Genomic DNA, 20,739 nt, shown 5'->3' on the forward strand with positions numbered 1-20,739 from the left:
ATTGGGCCGGGCGCGGTGGCTCAAGCCTGTAATCCCAGCACTTTGGGAGGCCGAGGCGGGTGGATCACGAGGTCAGGAGATCGAGACTATCCTGGCTAACATGGTGAAACCCCGTCTCTACTAAAAATACAAAAAACTAGCCGGGCGTGGTGGCGGGCGCCTGTAGTCTCAGCTACTTGGGAGGCTGAGGTGGGAGAATGGCGTGAACCCGGGAGGCGGATCTTGCAGTGAGCCGAGATCATGCCACTGCACTCCAGCCTGGGAGACACAGTGAGACTCCGTCTCAAAAAAAAAAAAAAAAAAAAAAACGGAATTGGGCTGGGCACGGTGGCTCACGCCTGTAATCCCAGCACTTTGGGAGGCCAAGGCAGGCAGATCACCTGAGGTCAGGAGTTCGAGACCAGCCTGACCAACATGGAGAAACCCTGTCTCTACTAAAAATACCAAATTAGCTGGACATGGTGGCACATGCCTGTAACCCCAGCTACTCAGGAGGCTGAGGCAGGAGAATCATTTGAACCCAGGAGGCGAAGGTTGTGGTGAGCTGAGATCACGCCATTGTACTCCATCCTGGGCAACAAGAACAAAACTCTGTCACAAAACAAACAAACAAACAGGGAATTAAATAGAAGTTTAATCACTAAATATTGAGAACTGTAGCCTCTTCCCTTCGACTTAGATTCTAGAGCTTGGACAGCCAAGCTTACATCCCCCAGAGAAGCTTGCTCTGGCCAAGGCCAAGAGGAAAGCTCTAACAGTAGTGACATTGGGAATTCACCCAGTGAAAACACCCAGCCTGATCATTCTGTGGTGGAGTCCATAATCAATAAGTACCCCAGAGCCTTCAGAAGGATTTACAGCTGGACAGGGATGCAGCGCCAAGGATCGCCAGACATTCGAGGAAAAACCTATGATATGGAAGACTGAGGCCAAAATGAACATACAGAAAAATGAGATTTGGAAAAAAATGGGGACAATGTCAAGCAAATAGTCTTAATATCTTCAAAAAGAAGATATTAATCTTTAATCTTTTGAAGATATTTGTCTTAATATCTTCGAAAGATGAGAAAGCACTGCCTTCATGAAACCAGAGCATATTGTTATCAAAGGAACATTCAGAAAACAAAAAATAACTCTTAAAACTTAAAAATATGAATGCAAAAATGAAATTTTCAGTGAGGGAATGGCAGACTATTTCCGGTCACCTGAAAACAATCAGTAGCTCAGACGTGCTCAGGACAGAACCAAGCACAGGGTAGGTTTTTCAAATGAATCAGTCAGTGAAAAAGTGCATAAAGAAATCCTTCACACCTGTGATCGGTCTTCTGGGCCTCCTGGCATAATTCTCCTGAGCCAGGAGCCCAAGTAGAGCAAGGGCTTCATGGACAATGCTGAACTTGAGCCTCAGAGAGAATCACGCCCCAGCCTAACAGTCTGACACCCATGGGGATCTGCTGGTTGGCTTCAGTTTGGCAGCATTCATAAGACTTAGGCCTCACCAGGTCCCCTGGGGTATAAATTCTTCTGTTTTTACAGATGGGAAAACTGAGGTCTGGAAGACAAAGGGTAACTCTTGGTTGGAGATGGATCTAAAAGGGGAACTCATATTCTGTGTAGTTTATCTCATGCACTCTTGTCCTGATTTGTACCATTTTTTCTGATTATAAAACAATATATGCTTATTTTGAAAAACTCAAACATTTCAACAAGATAGAATATGAAAGAATCTGGTAACCCTGCCCTCCACACATAATCATGGCCAACAGTGTGGTGCTTAGTCCTCCATATTATGCTATCTACACATATGTCAATGGATTTTAAAGTGGGATCATTATTCCTCTATCTTAAAATATATTTATATGTATCTTACTCTTTCAGATGAAGCTTATAATCAATTTATCCAGTTTCCCCCTCTGGCCCCATCAACCTCTTTAGGATTTGACTTAAGATGTGGACATCACTGGGAAGATTTAATATTTTTCCAATATCATGTCTTTTCATCCAGTTATTCAGGCATTCTTTAACATCTGTTAATGAAGATTTCTATTTTTCTTCATTTATGCCTTAAATATACCAAATTAAGTTTATCCCAAATGTATTTTATCATTTGTGTTGCTAATAAGAATGGGATCTTAGTAAAAAGAACCCTCAAAAATAAAATCAAAAAAAAAAAGAAGAAAAGAAAGAAAGAAAAGAATGGGATATTGGCCAGGTACAGTGGCTCACCTGTAATCCCAACACTCTGGGAGGCCAAGGCAGGAGGATCACTTGAGCCCAGGAGTTTGAGACCAGCCTGGGCAACACAGTGACACCCCATCTCTCTACAAAAAATAGAAAAATTAGCCAGGTGTGGTGGCACATGCCTGTAGTCCCAGTTACTCAGGAGGCTGAGGCAGGATGGTCTATTGAGCCTGGGAGGTGGAGGTTACAATGAGCCATGATCGTGCCACTGCAGCCCTGGGTGGCAGAGCAAGACCCTGTCTAAAAGAAAGGATGGGATCCTTTTTTCGCCTCAATTAATTTTCCATTTGTTGGCCGGGCGCGGTGGCTCAAGCCTGTAATCCCAGCACTTTGGGAGGCCGAGACGGGCGGATCATGAGGTCAGGAGATCGAGACCATCCTGGCTAACACGGTGAAACCCCGTCTCTACTAAAAATACAAGAAAATTAGCCGGGCAAGGTGGCGGGCGCCTGTAGTCCCAGCTACTCGGGAGGCTGAGGCAGGAGAATGGCGTGAACCCGGGGGAGCAGAGCTTGCAGTGAGCTGAGATCGTGCCACTGCACTCCAGCCTGGGGCACAGAGCAAGACTCCGCGTCAAAAAAAAAAAAAAAAAAAAAAAAAAATTTTCCATTTGTTATGGCTGCAGTATAAGAGGAAAATATTCATTTATACACTTGTTGCCTGTCTTTGCCTTAGCTTTACAGTTTTAAAATTAACTATCTTGGAATTTTTTAGTAAACACACATATCATTATCAATTGTAATAACGTTGCTCTTCCTTACCAAAGTTTTCTATTTCTTATTTATTTTTCCTGTCTTATTGCTTTTGCTACAACCTCCAAAACAATGTTAAATAATGCCAATGACACAAGCATCCCCATCTTGTTCTTGACTTCATTGAGAAACCTCTAGTTACTCAATGTTTTTGGCCTTCTCTTTCAAAGCCCTCATCCTCCTCAAGCCTCAAAGGACCTGCTATTTCTCCCCCAGTCTCTATATAAAAATCTCTATCTTACTAGAGGTTTTTGCTTGGGTCTTTGGCAACAGAGGGTGATTTAAGTAACTGTAGTTTCTCTTTCTGGATGTCGTGCATTTTAAGCCTCTGCAAAGAACTTTTTCGTTATATAAATAAGCACAACGGAATTCTGCCAAGGCAGGAGCAGCTGCTAAGGGAAAAGGAAGCTAGCATGTGCAACATGCCTCCAAAACAGCATCGACAGGGGCAGTGTACATTCACCTGTGTCATTCATTCAGTCCTCATAATGGATTCTGAAGGTGATTATTAGTTTACCCTCATTTTTCAGATGAGGGAAGTCTTCTCCGAGCAACTTGCCCCAAGTCACACAGCTAAGTGGCAGACATGGAATTCTAAGCCAGGGTTGGAAATCCTGTAATTCTCACAGGCCTGAGTGTTGGATGTGTTAACAGTGGTGAAGGAGGATGCTGAACACAGGAGAAAGACAGATGTCCAGAGGGAGAACACAGATGTCCAGGGGGAGGTCCTGTGGGGATGGGGCACCCTTCCCTTCCTTAGAGTCTTTTGCTAAGCAAACAGCATACAGACTGGACTTTGCAAAAGAGCAGCTGGGAGGAGTGGCCCTGCAGGAGTCTGGGCATGGTACTTGCCCTAGCACCCCCAAATCCTCACATGGGTGTTGATAAAAGGACATTGCCCATGAAGGGGAAGGACCAGATTCTAGTGCCAGCTCTGTCACTCACCAACTGTGTGACTTTAGGCAAGTTGTCCTCCTATTTTCCCCTCTCTGGTCCTGGTTTTAACACCCCTAAAATAAGGCTAACTACCTTGACTAGAAAGGGGAAGAAAATGCTTTTGCACCCCAAAAGTGTTTCATTTCATATGATTTACCATTGAACAAGGCAGATGAATATATGCATTTATCTCTACTTCCTCCTGCAACCCATTACAAGTATAAAGGAATTTTTTAAACATAGACCAACAGGAGGGGGCTTCAAGATGGCTGACTAGAGGTGCCGAGCACTTGCCTCCTCCACAAAGAAGGACCAAAAGAGCAAGCAGATAACCACACGTTGCATATAGCAAATGAGAGAACATGGAATTCAGCATAGAACTTCCGAGGCATGGAAGGAGAAGGAAGCGGAGCAGCTGGCCTGGCCGGGATCAGCTCAGAGCCAGGAAAAAGTCCCCAGTGTGGAGAAAGGGTGAGCAAGAGATCCCCCGTGGTCCACATTCCCCCCACAGGCTCCTGCAATCCTACCCACAGGAGAGCCCTCAGACCTTGCAGGCCCTGAGACTAATACAGGGGACTTCTGGGGGTCCATGTGACAGCATTGTTCCCAAGAGGGAGTTTGCACTGGTCCCACCTATCCCCTGATACCCAAGCAGTTGCAACACAGCACCATTTTGAAAGCCCAGTCCCCACCAGTCTACATCCTGCTCTGGAGCCCTACAGATCCTGTGTCTCCAAATCCCTGGGGCCCTGCTGACATCCCCTCATGTCCACTCAGAGAGCTGCAGTGTTCCAATGCCAGCTGGACCCAGCAGTGTGGACAGGTCCCCAGCATTCTAGCCCATGCAGTATCCTACACCCTGGGGAATGGGCAGGGCAGTGCACTAAATAAGCTGACCTGGGGCAAAGAAAGCTGAAGTTTGTGCTCCCCAGAGCCTGACAGCTAGCTGCCTGGAACCACTGCCACTAACAGCAACCCTACCTCTTCCAGTGGCAGAGCTGCTGCACACCTGCACACTGTTCCAGGCCTGAGGACAGGCCCACCCTACCTGAACTCTGGTGCCCAAATGTGGCATCTTGGGGCCTAAGGATCCACCCACCCCACTTGCCACTGCCAGAGCCCATGTACATTGTCAGGGAGCCCTTAGACAGGCCCACTCTGCCTGTAGCCACTGCAACCAGGGCTTGTGCATGTTGTCCAGGGACCTTGGGGTAGACTAATGCACCTACCCACTGCCCATGCATGCATCTCCCAGGGGCCCAGGGACCTGCCTACTCAGCCTGCCATCACCACTGCTGGCACACACACACCACCCAGGAGCCTGGGACTGGCCCCTCTTGCCCACCACTGCCACTGCTGGCACCCACATGAACCACTCAGGGGCTAGAGTAGAAGTGTGGCCCATTGCCACTACTGTCACCACCGATGCCATGCATATCACCCAGGGGCCTAAGGACCCACTGGCTCAGGCCACCACTGCCAACACCAGCACCCAAACACACCACCTGGAGGCCTGAGGACCAGCCCACCCAAACCTGTCTCTGTCAGCACTCACATATGTTAAATAGGGGCCCAAGGACTGATATACCCAGCCCACTGTGCCACCACTGGTCACTGAGGACTAGCCCACCTGGCACCCCCACCCCCAGCAAAGCCTTGGCATAGCCTTTCCTAACAACCACAGCCTAAGCCACTAAGAAACCCAAAGACACCACTGATGCTGATTATAGCTGAAGAAATCATACAGAAACTACATTACTGCATCCACACAGAATCAAAGCCAAAGTACTGTACCCAACCAACACTATATATACATCTACAGGTAAAAGTAATTCCCTATGAAAGACAGTCATAAAATTGGAAAAAGTGACTGTTATACTAGATGCACACATATGAACACAGGGACACAAGAAACATGAACAAGCAAGGAAACATCATATCTCCAAGGAATACAATATTTCTCCAGTAACAGATCCCAAACAAAAGGAAATCTATGAAATGCCTGAAAAATAATTCAAAATAATGATATTTTAAAAATCAATGAGATATAAGAGAAAACAGATAAAAAATACAAAGAAGTCAGGAAAATAATTGATGATCTGAATGAGATTCAACAAAAAGATATCACTAAAAAGGAACCAAACAGAAATCCTAGAACTGAACAATTCAATACAGGAAATTAAAAATACAATCAAGAACTTCAACAATACACTACATCAAGCAGAAGAAAGAATTTTTGAACTTGAAGACAGGCATCTTGAAATAATCTAGTCAGACAGAAAAAAGAAGAAAAAAATTTACAAGATAAAGAAAGTATACGTAACAGAACACCACAATGGAATAAAATATTCTAATGTTGAGAGTTCCAGAAGGAAAAGATTGGAAAAGACATAGAAAACCTATGTAATGAAATAACAGCTGAAAACATCCCAAGTCTTGCAAAAGATATAGACATCCAGATACAGGAAGCCCACAGAACCCCATATAGATACAATCAAAGGGGCCTTCTCCAAGATACATTACAGTCCAACTGTCAAAAGTTAAAGACTGGTCAGGCATGTTGGCTCACGCCTGTAATCCCAGCACTTTGGGAGGCCGAGGCAGGAAGGATTGCTCGAGCTCAGGAGTTCAAGACCTGCCTAGGCAACACAGTCAGACCCCATCTCTACAAAAACTAAAAAGTAAAAAAATATATATCTAGGCATAATGGCACATGCCTATGCTCCCAGCTACTTGGGAGGCTGAGGTGGGAGGATTGCTTGAGCCTGGGAGGTCGAGGCTGCACTAAGCCATGATTGCATGACTACACTCCAGCCTAAGTGACAGAGTGAGACCTTGTCTTAAAAAAAAAAAAAAAAAATCCAAAACAGCAGAAATCTTACAAGCCAGGAGAGCACAGAATGATTATTCAAAGTACTGAAAGGAAAAAAACAAAAGAAACAAATAAAAAAATCTGTCAACCACAAACACTATACCCAGCAAAGCTATCATTCAAAAATGAAGGCAAAATAAATTATTTGCAGCACAAGCAAAAACAGGGAATTATTCACCACTAGACCAGTCCTACAAGAAAAGGTTAAGTGAGTCCCACATCTGGAAGGGAAAGAACAACATCTACAATCATGAAAACATACAAAAGTATGAAACTCTCTGGTACAGCAAATACACAAATGAGAAAAAGAAAGTAGTCTAACGTTATCACTACAAAAACCCACCAAACTGTAAAAGTAAACAATAAAAGAGGAAGAAAGGAACAAAAGATATATAAAACAATCAGAAAACAACAAAATGACAGGAGTAAGTTCTCGCTTATCAATAACAACTTTGAATGTAAGTGGTTTAGATTTCCCAATTAAAAGATATAGACTGGCTGCTGTCTAGAAGACAACTATCTGCTGCCTACAAGAAATTCACTTCACCTGATAAGACACACATAGATTGTTGGAAGTGGAGGGATGGAAAAAATATTCCACAAAAATGGAAACCAAAATAGTGCAGGAGTAGCTGTACTTATATCAGGCAAAATAGACCTTAAGTAAAAAATAAATAAATAAAAAGAGACAAAGAAAGTCATTATATAATGATAAAGTGATCAATTTATCAAAAGAATATAACAATAGTAAATATATATGTACCAACACCAAAGCACTTAGATATATAAGGCAAATAATATTAGAACTAAAGAGAGAGATAGACCTCAATACAATAATAGCTGTAGACAAGACCCCACTTTCAGCACTGGAAAGATTATCCGACAGACAGTCAACCAAAAAATATGAGACTTAATCTACACTATAGACCAAATGGACCTAACAGACATTTGCAGAACATTTCATCCAACAGCTACAGAATACACAGTCTTCTCATCAACACATGGAACATTCTCCAGGATAGACCATATGTTAGGCCATGAAACAAGTCACACAAATTTTTAAAAATCAAAATCATACCAAGTATCTCCTCAGACCACAATAAAATAAAACTAGAAATCAATAACAAGAGGAACTTTAGAAATTGTACAAATAAATGGGACTTAAACAACATGTTCCTGAAAGACCACTTGGTCAAGGAATAAATTAAGAAAGAGGCCAGGCATAGTGTCTCATACCTGGAATCCCAGCACCTTGGAAGACTGAAGTGGATGGATCACTTGAGCCCAGGAGTTCAAGATCAGCCTGGGAAACATGATGAAATCCTGTCTCTACTAAAAATACAAAAAATTACTTGGGCATGGTGATGTGCACCTGTAGTTCCAGCTACTCAGAAGACTGAGGTGGGAGAATCACCTGAGCCCAGGAAGTTGAGGCTGTAGTGAGCCATGGAAACATAACATACAGCAAAAGCAGTGCTAAGAGGGAAGAAGATTATAGCAATAAATGCTTACATTAAAAAAAAAGTAGAAAGATTTCAAATAAACAACAATGAACCTCAGGGAACTAGAAGGTCAAGAACAAATCAAACCCAAAATTAGCTGAAGGAAAGAAATAAAGATTAGAGCAGAACTAAACAAAATAGAGACTTAAAAAAAAATACAAAGGATCAACAAAACGAAAAGTTGATTTTTTGACAACATAAAATCAATAAACATTTAAGACTTCTAATACTATATTAAATAAGAGTGGAACAAGACAAGGATGCCCACTATCACCATTCCTATTTAACACAGTACTGGAAGTCCTAGCCAGAGCTCAGACAAAAGAAAGAAATAAGAGGCATCTAAATTAGAAATGAGGAAGTTATTATAAATTGTCCGTCCTTGCAGGCAACATGATCTTATATAGAGAAAAACCTAAAGACTCCACCAAAAAACTCTTAGAACTGAGAAATGAATTCAGTAAAGTTGTCAGAATACAAAATCAACATACAATAATTAGTAGCATTTCTATACACCAGTAACTAGCTGAAAAAGAAATCAAGAAAACAATCCCATTTACAATAGCTGCCAAAAAATATACCTAGAAATAAATGTACTAAGGAGGTGAAAGACCTCTATAATGGAATCTGCAAAACACTGATGAAAGAAATTGAAGAGAACACAAACAAATGGAAAGATATCCAATGTTCATGAACTGGAAGAATTAATATTGTTAAAATGACCTTACATAGAATGGTATTATTCTGACACCATTCAATAAATGATGTTAGAAAAACTGAATATCCATAGGAATGAAACTAGACCCCTTACTATATACAAAAATCAACTCAAAATTGATTAAAGACTTAAATGTCAGACCCAAAATTGTAAAACTACTAGAATAAAACATAAGGGAAAAACTTTAGGACATTGTTCTAGGCAACAACTTTATGACTAAGACTTCAAAAGCACAAGCAACAAAAACAAAAATACACAAATGGGACTATATTAAACTAAAAAGCTTCTGCACAGCAAAAGAAACAATAGCGTGAAGAGACAACATGTAGAATAGGAGAAAATGTTTGCAAACTATTCATCAGACAAGAAACTTATATCCAGAATGTTCAAGGAACTCAACAGCAATAATAATAATAATCATGTTTAAAAAGTGGGCAGGGTGGGTGCAGTGGCTCATGCCTATAATCCGAGCACTTTGGGAGGCCAACGCGGGCGGATCACCTGAGGTCAGGAGTTCAAGACCAGCCTGACCAACATGGTGAAACCCCGTCTCTACTAAAGATACAAAAATTAGCCAGGGGTGATGGTGTACACCTGTAATCCCAGCTACTCAGGAGGCAGAGGCAAGAGAATCACTTGAACCCAGAAGGTGGAGGTTGCAGTGAGCCAAGATCACGCCACTGCACTTCAGCCTGGGTGACAGAGCGAGACTCCATCTCAAACAAACAAACAAAAAAAGTAGGCAAAGGACATGAGTAGGCATTTCTCAAAAGAAAACATACAAATGCTCAACAGGTATATGAAAAAATACTTGACATCACAAATCATCAGGGAAATGCAAATCAAAACCCCAATTGAGGGATATCATCTCACCCCAGTTAAGATGGCTACTATCAAAAGACAAAAAGTAACAAATGCTGGCAAGGATGTGGAGAAAAGGGAGCTCTTACATGCTTTTGGTGGGAATGTAAATTATAACAGCCATTATGGAAAACAGTATGGAAGTTTCTTTTAAAAACTACAAATAGGCCAGGCTTGGTGGCTCACATCTGTAATCCCAGCACTTTGAGAGGCCAAGGTGGGAGGACCACTTGAAGCCAGGAGTTTGAGACCAACCTTAGCAACAGAGTGAGACCCTGTCTCTACAAAAAAAAAAAAAAAAAAAAAAACTTTTTAAATTAGCCAGGCGTGCCGGTGCACACCTGTGGTTCCAGCTACTAGGGAGAGTGAGGCTGGGGAATCGCTTGAGTCTGAGAAGTCAAGGTTGCAGTGAGCTGTGTTCATACCACTGCACTGTAAAAAAGGAAAAGAAGAGAGAGAAAGAAAGGAGAAAAGGGAAGGAAGGAAGGAAGGAAGGAAGGAAGGAAGGAAGGAAGGAAGGAAGGAAGGAAGGAAGGGAGGGAGGGAGGGAGGGAGGGAGGGAGGGAGGGAGGGAGGGAGGGAGGGGAAGGGAAGGGAAAGGGAGAAAGAGAGACAGAAAGAAAGAGGAAGAAAGGCAGAAGGAGGGAAGGAAGGAAGGAAGGAAGGGAGGGAGGGAAGGAGGAAGGAAGGAAGGGAGAGGGAGAAAGAAAGAAAGAAGAAAAGAAAAAGAGAAGAGAAGGAAGGAAGAGAAAGCCAGAAAGAAAGAAAGAAAGAAAGAAAGAAAGAAAGAAAGAAAGAAAGAAAGAAAGAAAGAAAGAAAGAAAGAAAGAAAGAAAGAAAGAAAGAAAGAAAGAAAGAAAGGAAGGAAGGAAGGAAGAAAGGAAGGAAGGAAGGAAAGAAAGAAAAAGAGGGAGGGAGGGGGAAGGAAGGAAGGAAGAAGAGAGGAAGGAAAGAAGGAGAAAGAAAAGGAAGAAAAGAAGAAAAGAGAGAGGAAGGAAGGAAGGAGGAAAGAAAGGAAAGAAAGAAGGCAAGAAAGAAAGAGAGAAAGAAAGGAGGGAGGGAAGGAAGGAAGGGAGAGGGAGAAAGAAAGAAAGAAGAAAAGAAAAAGAAAGAAAAGAGAAGAGAAGGAAGGAAGAGAAAGAAAGACAGAAAGAAAGAGAAAAAGAAAGAAAGAAATAGGGAGGGGGAAGGAAGGAAAGAAGGAAGGAAAGAGAAAGAGAGGAAGGAAAGAAGGAGAAAGAAAGAAAAGGAAGAAAGAAAGGAAGAAAAGAAGAAAGAAAGGAGAGAAAGAGGAAGGAAGGAAGGAGGAAAGAAAGGAAAGAAAGAAAGAAGGCAAGAAAGAAAAAGAAAGAAAGAGAAAGAAAGGAGGGAGGGAGGGAAGGAAGGAAGGAAGGAAGGAAGGAAGGAAGGAAGGAAGGAAGGAAGGGTAGGGAAAACTGGGGAGACACTTGCCAACTCCTGCCACAAAACCTCAGAAAGATCTAGGAATGGGACGCACAGGTATCTTAAAAAACAGGTGAGGCCAGACATAGAGGATCATGTCAATAATCTCAGTACTTTGGTAGGTCACAGTGGTAGGATAGTCTGAGCCCAAGACAAGCCTGGGCAACATAGTGAGACTCTGTCTCTACAAAAATAAAAATAAAAAAGTAGCCAGGCATGGTGGCACACACCTATAGTTGCAGCTACATGGGAGACCAAGGTGAGGATTGCTTTGGCTCAGAAGTTCTAGGCTGCTGTGAGCTATGATTGTGCTACTACACTCCCCCCTGGGTAACAGAATAAGATCCCATCTAGACACGACCTCCCGCTGACTCCTCACCCAGTCAGCAGTAGACTGGAGGTTTGGTTTGTGGATAGATTCCAGGGGGCTAGGAGGAGGCGCACAGTGGAATGTAGGCAGACAGGTCCCACAATGAGAAGAGAGGGGGTAGGAGGCAGTCCATACGCTAAATGAGACAGCCCTGTCTCCTTCCTCTAATCACCAACAACCACAGTTACCCCCACCCAGGACAGAAGATTATTTTCTAGAGAAGCTGAATAGTCCCACAGAAAATACCTAGAGACACTGGCATTTGAGGGTCTCAACAGAAAGACCAGATCCACTGCCAATCACTCACAGCAACTGACAGGCCCCACCCAGACTCACAGTATTATTTAGTGCTTTCCTCTTCAATATGAACAAAAAAGCAAAAGAAAAAAAGGAACTTGAAAGAACTGGAGACAACACAGGAGGGCAAAAGAACTTCAGGAAAACTTAATTAACATCCTTAGATAAAAGAACATACTGCAGCCAGGCACAGTGGCTCACACTCATAATCCCAGCACTTTGGGAGGCTGAGACGGGCAGACTGCTTGAGCTCAGGAGTTCCAGACCAGCCTGGGCAACATGACGAAGCCTGGCCTCTACAAAAAATACAAAAATTAGCCGGGCGTGATGGTGCATGCCTGTAATCCCAGCTACTTGGGAGGCTGAGGCAGGAGAATCGCTTGAGCCTGCGAGGCAGAGGTTGCAGTGAGCCAAGATTGCATCACTGTGCTCCAGGCTGGGAGTCAGAGTGAGACCTCATCTTAAAAGAAAAAAAAAGAACATACTGCACACCGCATACATGACACAGAACTGGGTGCTATTAAAAGAAGAAAGAAAAGAGCAATCCACAACAAAAGAACTCTTGGAAACGAAAAAATATGATAGCCAAAATTTTAAAAGTAATAGTAGGGTAGATAAGGGCAAGAAAATTTTACCAGAAAGTAGAACAAAAAGGTAAGATGGAAAATAAGAAAGGAGAGGAAAAAAAAGGTAAGAAAACTAGGGTGCCAAACCAGGGCATCTAACATTCATCTTAAAGAGATACGTGAAAAGCAGCAGAGAGAACACAGAGGAGAGGAAATCGTCAAAGACAAAACTCAAAAGATTCTCTCAGAATAGAAGGTGCTGAGTCTCCAGATGGAGGGAACCCACTAAGTACCCAGCACAAAGGATGAAACAGACCCATGCCAAGACGCATCCGAACAGGAAGTACAAAGAGAAGATCCTGAAAGCTTCCAGGAAGGAAAATGCAGGTCACATACACAGCACGGAAAACCAGAATGGCATAAGACTTCTCAACAACCATATTTGAAGCTAGGAGGCTACGAAAGGCCTGCAAAATTCAGAGGGAAAATTATATCCAACCTAGAATTTTATTTCCAACCAAACTATTGATCAGATATGCAGAAAGGAATAATAAACTTTTTCAGGCATACATTCTATCAAAAATCTTACCTTCCTTGGCCCTTTCTCAGGAACCCACCAAAACAAGGGGGTAAGTTGAGAAGGAGGAAGACACAGCACAACTTTGATAAAAAATAAAATATTTTTTGAAATTACATTTAAAAGCTGATTTCTCCTGAGAAATCTGGTCCTCAGAATCTGGTCCTCTGGCCGGGCGCGGTGGCTCAAGCCTGTAATCCCAGCACTTTGGGAGGCCGAGACGGGCGGATCACGAGGTCAGGAGATCGAGACCATCCTGGCTAACACGGTGAAACCCCATCTCTACTAAAAAAATACAAAAAACTAGCCGGGCAAGGTGGCGGGCGCCTGTAGTCCCAGCTACTCGGGAGGCTGAGGCAGGAGAATGGCGCAAACCCGGGAGGCGGAGCTTGCAGTGAGCTGAGATCCGGCCACTGCACTCCAGCCTGGGCGACAGAGCGAGACTCCATCTCAAAAAAAAAAAAAAAAAAAAAAAAGAATCTGGTCCTCATGTCCTCACCATAATTTCAAAAAAAAACAAAAACAAAAACAAAAACAAAAACAAAAAAAAACTGGATTCTAACGTGCGCATGTTTGTCAACATTGTAACATTTCTGAAATTGTTATTATATTGCAATTGATGGCCTCTTAGGTCAATAAAATATGGCAGCAGCTAACATTTACAAGCTGTTGTATAGTTTGCCACAGTATTTAATGTACTTTTCCCTTCTTAGGCTTTGCAACCTCCTGAAATGAGTTTTAGCAACCCCCATTATGAACACCAAGAAACAGATTCCATGTGGTGAAGCCACTGAGAGCTGAGACTGGACTGTGTGGGCTCCAAGTGGCGGATTTAGGGTCGATTGAGTACCTTTTCCTTACCAAGGGTTTTCAGCAGATCATTTCATTTGGGTCTCCTCAAATATCTGCTCTTTTGACAGCTGAAGGAAATGAGGCTCAGCAAAGTGATACAGCATGCCCAACCTCCCATGTCCAGTAAGTGGCAGAGCCAGGATCTGAACGTGAACATCCCTCCACTGCCTCTGCTATTTGGCTGGCATTAGGGGCAGAAGCTGTGTTCCCATGGGAACCAAACATGGGGAGCTACCAACCCACCCCAGAGTAAGAACCCACCACCACCCTCACCCCTTCGCCTGCAGCTCCAGCTGCACTCACTGCATAAGCATGTCCCGGGCCAGGTCTGAGAGGTAGCGTTTGGATCCACCCAGGAATAGGGACCGGTATCGCTGCCGCCTGTCCTTTGTCTCCATCAGCCAGGTGTTGAGGTAGCGGCCCACACCTACTGGGTTCTACAACAGGGAGAGGATGGCAGGACATTAGCAAGCCTGGCTTGGAGACTGCGTCTCGGCTTCCTCTCCTCCTCTTGGACGCTTCCCTACTCCATCTGTTATGAACTGAATTGTGTCCCCCAAAAAGATATGTTGAGGTCCTAACCCCGAGCAACCACAGTACCTCAGAATGTGACCTTATTTGGAAATAAGGTTGCTACAGACATAATTAGTTAAGATTAAGTCATACTGCAGTAAGGTAGGCCCTTCATCCAATGTGACTGGTGTCCTTTTAAGAAGAGACACACAGGAAGACAGCCATGCCAGGATACAGATTGGAGTGATGACTACAAGCCAAGGAACATCAAGGATTGCTGGCCACCACCAGAAGCTACAAAGAAGCAAGGAAGGATTCTTCTCAATAGGTTTCAGAGGGAGCGCGGACCTGCAGACGCCTTGATTTCAGACTTTTCGCCTCCAGAACTGTCAGAGAATATTTCTGTTGCTTTAAGCCACCTAGTTTGTGGCAGCTCTAGGAAGGGAATACAGCATCCCACCCAGATATCGGGGTCACAGATCTTAGAAGCACCAATAGAGAGGTTGGGAAAGGAGATGTAACTTGCCCAAGGTAACATGGCAAGGGCAGAATAAAGGCAGGACAAGAACCCAGCCATCTGCGGAGCAGTCCTGAGGGGTGGGCTGGGGAGATGTTAGAACCCAGGAGCTAGTCCCATGCTAAACACAAGTTGCCTCCTACAAGGGAGAAGCCTGTTTCATGAGGCGCCCAGGTTTCGGGGGTACAAGTAGAGGGGCTCTCCCACCCTGTGGGGTGTGGCCAACTGAGCCGCCAGAACCCAGACCTCACATCAGCCCTTCCCACTTCACAGTGGCTGGCTCTGTGGTAGCAGCAGGGTCATCTGGCTCTGGTCTAAACATTTCACTTGGGGGCTCTCAGGTAAAGACTTTCTCCCCTGCAGGGGGTACAGGCTAGAGGTGGAAAAAGGAAGGATTCAGGGACAACCAGCCGGTCCTCACAAGAATTGGTCACTGGGGTCTGGGCACGCTGAGGACCTTGCCACCGTGTGGGAAGGTAAGGAGGTGAGGTGGCTGACCTGTGCTACTGGAAGTCAGTCAGGATAACAGGCTATCTAATTGGGGGTGGGGGTGGGGGTGGGGGTGGGGGTGGGAATGGCAGGGATTCTTGGGGTGCTGGAAATAAGAGCTGTTAAATGTTCTGGGAGGTAGTTACGGCCATCATGTGGTAATTCATGGAGCTGTGCGCTTAGGACTCAGCGCCTTTCTCTATGATTATTAGACTCCAATAAAAGGTGCATTTACAAACTGAAGAGGGGTGGAGTAAGAAACAGAATGAGGTCAAAGCCCAAGGCCAAGAATTTAGCTGGTTTACAAGAACACTAACTAAAGATTACATTGCACACTTGGGGATGGCTGCCTCTGGAGATGAGGAAGAGAGTGGGAAAGGGAAGGGGACAGAAGGGGGCCTTGCTCAGCGAGGGACAGGAAATGCACCAGCTTCACCAGCTGCCCCTGAGGCCCAAGAAAAACACAGAGAATGGAAGGAGCGTTTCTCTAGAATGGCATGGCTGCAGTGGGATGTTTCTTAGCTCATTGGTTCTCAAAGTGTGGTCCCTGCAATAGCATCATCCCCATCACCTGAACTTGTTGGAAATGCAAATTCCCATGTCCCATCCCAGGCCTACTGTACCAGAAGCTCTGGCATGGGGCCCAGCCATCTGTGTTTTAACAAGTTCTGTAGGTGAGGCTACTATCAGTTCAAGTTTGAGAACCAATGCCTTAGGAAAATAAGACAGTGGGAGTGGACCTCAGGTCCCTTGGGGAAAAGAAAGGGGAGGCATATGGCTCACTCAAAGCATCGGTTACCTGGGGACAAAGAGGCTTTGGTGTTGGCTATAGAGGCAGGAGACAGTTCCCATGTATCCCTCACCCCAGACCCACTCACCCAGCTTCCCATAATCATCTGAGAGGACTTTGCGCCTGACCCCTTGGAGGTCAACAGGAACGGGGGCTGGTTGACGGATTTGCATTTCTTCTCTTGTGGAAGCCAGAAACTGGGGCCAGATGTGGCCTACAAGTAAGGAAGGAAGGCTGAAATCTGAAGAGGCTCTGGCAGTGTCAGCCTGGGCTCAGGGCAGGTGAGGACTCTGGCCAGCTGACTCCATCCATCCAGCAGCCTGGGTCTTGAGCCAAGGATGGTGGAGGTACCCAGCTACCTCTGAGCAAAAGGGCTCTCATGACCCATGCCACCCATCTAACAAACACCCGTCACAGCCTGATGCCTCTTTTTAGGTGCCCAAGGGTCTTCATTGTCTGGTGAGGCCCGGAGAGCTGAAGACCCTATTTCTGAGGAAGGAGACCACACCACACCACACCACTCCAAGTTCCAAGCAGACTTGGAGCCAGATGAGCTGGGTTCCAATCCCAGCCCCTTCTCACCCTTGCTGGGGGAACTTGGCCAATCCCTTTCCAGGTCTGGGCTTCAGTTTCCTTTAGTGAAATGCAAATGATAATTCCTACCTCAGACGGGCTGTAAAATGCCTAGCAGGGGCAGACCCTGCTTTGGGGGCCTGCTCAGACCCCCAGAGAACTGCTTTAACGCCAGGGCCCAGCACACCACTCCCTTGGATGGAGCAGGTGGGCAGGCCCTCCAGTGGGTAGACTGTACTCTGCCCTGCTCCAGTTTCCCCTGCCCATCCTCCAACGCTCTGAGGCCAGAGGAGGGAGGCGCAGGGGGAAGGTTGGCATTGGCTGGGGGCTTCCTGGGTACCAGGCACCATGCTGTAGGCTCCAAGTACAGGGCCCCAGCTAATTCTCACAACCACTTCTCCATCTTCATAGGACAGGGGTGTAAACCGAGGCCCAAACAAGGTCTCACCTAAAATGTCCCAACGTGCAAGACCGGGACTGGAAACCAAGTCAGTCTGATCCCAAGACTGAGTTATTCCCCATGAAATAAGGCACACTACCCCATGCCCAGCCCCGGAAGGAGAGCTGCCCTCCGAGAGAGGAAGGCCAGCCACAGGAGCGAACTCACCAGCGTGCGGGGGCACTGGCTGAGGCTGGCCCAGTAAATCCTCTCTGTAGGGGTTTTTGGGTTGCGGGGAAGTTTAGAAAAAACCCCATGCTTCTTGTTGTGACGTGAGTTAAGTTCTTCTACGAAGCTCTTGAAATTCATCAGTTCCCTGGGCTTTTTTTTCTGAGAAAAGGAGAGTAAAAGCAATCTGTTACGCCAGGAAAATCAGAGCTCCTTTCTCAACCCTCCCCCGCAACCAGAGAAAAGCATTGGGGCATCACTTACTATCCTGCTGTGCAGACATCCCGGAGGTCAGGCCAGCCTCGAGGCCACCCTGACCTGGGCTGGTGGACATAGTCTTCCCCCAACCAGCAGGTTGGGGCAGTGTTAGTCTCTTGCACCATGCACCTGCCACACCCTACTGCCCAGCTCCTTTTCATCCATTTCTTCTTTCTTTCATTTGTTGGACATGTATTGAGTCTGGCACCATTCTAAGCAGGAACGATGTCTTAAATATTTAAAACCACAGTGACTGGAGGAGCACAGAGGATTTGGGGGGCAGTGAAACTATTCTGTATGATACTAAAATGGTAGCTGCGTGTCACGCATTTGGCGAAACCCACAGGATGTCCACCACGTGAGTGAATCCTAAGGTATGCCACGGACTTGCAGCGATAATGATGTATCAGTGTAGGTTCTTCAACTGCAGCAAACGGACCAGGCTGCTGTGGGATGTTGATCGTGGGGGAGGCTGTGCGTGGTATGGGGAGGGCAGTGGGTACATGGGAACTCCTTATACTTTCCACTCAATTTTGCTGTGAACCTGAAACTGATCTTAAAAAAAAAAAATTCTAACAAACAAAAGCTAACAGCGTGGCCTGGGCACTGGCCAGTCAGAATGGGCACTGGCCACAGTGCCTGAGGAGGGTCCCTTGACCCCTGCCATAGCTGGTCATGGGGAGGTCTGGGGGGCTCCAGGGAACAGCCAGGTCGAAGGCTGAGAGCTCAGTGGCTACCTGCCAGCTGGTCCTGAGGTCCTTCTACGTTAACCTCCACCCTCCTAAGCGCTCCTGAGCTCTGCCATAGCACTCATGGCTGCTCACACTCGAGAATTTTTTTCTTACTCATTGATGACTGAGTTTCTTTCCCCACTAGAATGTAAGTTCCGCAAGGGCTGCTTTCCCCTGCACCTCGCCTACTACCTGACTTAATCATACCCACTGCGAGAATGCGCAATGGAGACAAGATAAACAGGGAATTAGACAAAACTTAATTCCAGTGGCCACGAGCACAAAGCAAGAGCACTGTGAGATCACATCACAGGGACTTGACGGGGGTGGGAAAGGAGGCCATCAAGATAAAATTCTACCTCAATTTCCCCTCCTGGGCCTCCTGTTCTCTGCTTTGTTAACAGCACTGGCACTAATCCAGCCAGCTTGGTCTATAATGCCTGCTGTTTCCAAAATAGGAGGACGTCCCCCCCTTGTGCCATCAAGGTTCCTCATGACCAAGCTCCCCTGGCACTGTGGGCCATCTTCACCTCCTGGGCACTTCATGCCAGTGCAGAGGAGAGAGCTGGCAGTGAAGTCAGACAGATGTCCTTGGGTTCAAATCCCAGCTCTGTTCCTTCCAGCTGGGTGGCCAGCCTCAGTTTTCCCTGCCTAACATGGTAAGCCAGATCTGGCCCTGGCTGTGAGAGTGAAGTGAGGGGGTGTAGGGACGGCCCGATGTAGAGCCTGGCGCACAAGCTGGTGCTCCTGGTGCTGAGTAGTGAGGCCTGTCATCCTGCAGGGGCATGGACTAACACCCTCCACCATCCCAGGTACACACCTGCATGGAGTAGTGCCCATAAGGCAGTGGCTTGCTCCGATCACCAGAAAAAGTGTCATAGGGGCCGCGGGTGCCGACGGATCGTGCCACGTATGTCTCAAGGTCACTTTTGAAGGAGTAGGTGCCGGGTCCCAGACCACTCCCCTAGAGCACAGCAGAGGTGATGAGGCCTGCAGGAGAGCTCAGCTGCCCCCTCTGCCCTGGGAGTGCCCCTGCAGGACGGGAAGGCAGGCAAGGCCTGGCCAGCCAAGGGGGTACCTGATGAGGCCGGGGGTCTGGCTTGTTGCTCATCCTGCACATGAGGCCCTCGGAATGGGACCGGTTCCAGGCATTCTCCTCCAGCTTGGTGTATGGGTTGCCCTTCTCCCCATAATTTCCAGGGCCTGGATAGTAGTTCTGTGGGGCAGGGGTGGGGGCATAGAGGCTGTCAGAACCACTCCTTGTGCCTGAGGAACAAACACCTGAGATTGCCATCCCCAAGAAGGGAATGGGATTTTCAGGGTGCCCGCTTGCTACCCGCCCTCCGACACACAGCATTGTTTCCCGTGAGCGTCCACCACTGCTCACACCTTCACCTCCAAGTTCAGCCTCTTCCCCAGGGCTCCACTGGCCTGACCAAGTTATATCTCACTGCTTCCTCCTTACATTGCACATTTTGGCCAACATAGCGGACTTCTTGCTGCTTCTCAAGCACATGCCATTCTGCCCAACCTTCTTCCCTCATTGGCTCATGCTGTAACCACCACCCGGAATGCCCTTCCTGCCCTCTTTGCCTTGGACAGTTCTACTGCTTCTGCAAAGCCAGCTCAAATGTCATCTCTCCTGGGAATGAAGGCTTCCTCCCACTACCACCTGAGATAGTTGCCTGCTTCAGTGGATTCGGCAATTCCAACCTTCACACAGAGGTGCCCTGCGTGACATGAGGGCTTTCTCAATGTGCTGTGAACAGCGCTGTGACAGGGAAGGACTCCCATTCTGGGTTCAGATCCTGGCTCTGCTGCCTCCTAGCTGAGTGACCCTGGGCCTTCTGAGTCTCATGGTCCATACTGGTACCATAGGATAGGAATTCTTTCTTCCAGGTAATGGCGATGAAGTTACATACCGTCTGCAAGCAAGGGAAGGAGGTTGGGCGGAATGGCATGTGCTTGGAGACCAGCGAGGGGCCCACCATGTCAGAGTGTGGGACGCAGGGAAGAGGCAGTGAGACATAGCATGGACGGGCCAGTAGGGCCCTGGAGAAGAGGCTGAACTTGGAAGTGAAGGTATGAGCAGTAGTGGAGGCTCACGGGCAACAGTGTCTGGCACAGAGTGGACACTGACACACGATAGTGTGGGGTGGCTGAATGTCTTGAGGGGCAGGAGGAGAGGTTAGGAACTGGTTGGAATGACCGTCTGGGACCTGGGCTGCCAGGGTCAGAAGGGTGATTTTGTAGGCCGAGTGAAGAGAGCAGTCC

The 20,739-nt window shown here is 46.4% G+C and overlaps 1 protein-coding gene across 7 annotated transcripts in view; it reads right to left on the reverse strand.

Annotated features, from left to right (window-relative positions):
• CIMAP2 (ciliary microtubule associated protein 2) overlaps positions 1-20,739 on the reverse strand; it is a 37,961-nt gene that overhangs the window by 7,690 nt on the left and 9,532 nt on the right. For 6 of the 7 annotated variants that reach the window (XR_011620460.1, XM_071092647.1, XM_011764335.2 and 3 more), the window contains exons 5-9: positions 19,544-19,681; positions 19,286-19,429; positions 17,477-17,638; positions 16,385-16,510; positions 14,291-14,424 (exon numbers count right to left, since the gene is read on the reverse strand). Coding sequence is in view for 6 of the 7 variants with exons in the window: in XM_071092647.1 (XP_070948748.1) it covers positions 14,291-14,424; positions 16,385-16,510; positions 17,477-17,638; positions 19,286-19,429; positions 19,544-19,681 (704 nt within the window). In the remaining variant the exon portion in view is untranslated. Of the gene's footprint in view, positions 1-14,260; positions 14,425-16,384; positions 16,511-17,476; positions 17,639-19,285; positions 19,430-19,543; positions 19,682-20,739 lie in introns of all 7 variants that reach the window. The other variant, XM_011764338.2, reaches the window with a different exon arrangement.

The sequence above is a fragment of the Macaca nemestrina genome, chromosome 1 (assembly GCF_043159975.1).
Source record: "Macaca nemestrina isolate mMacNem1 chromosome 1, mMacNem.hap1, whole genome shotgun sequence".
Taxonomy (NCBI): Eukaryota; Metazoa; Chordata; class Mammalia; order Primates; family Cercopithecidae; genus Macaca; species Macaca nemestrina.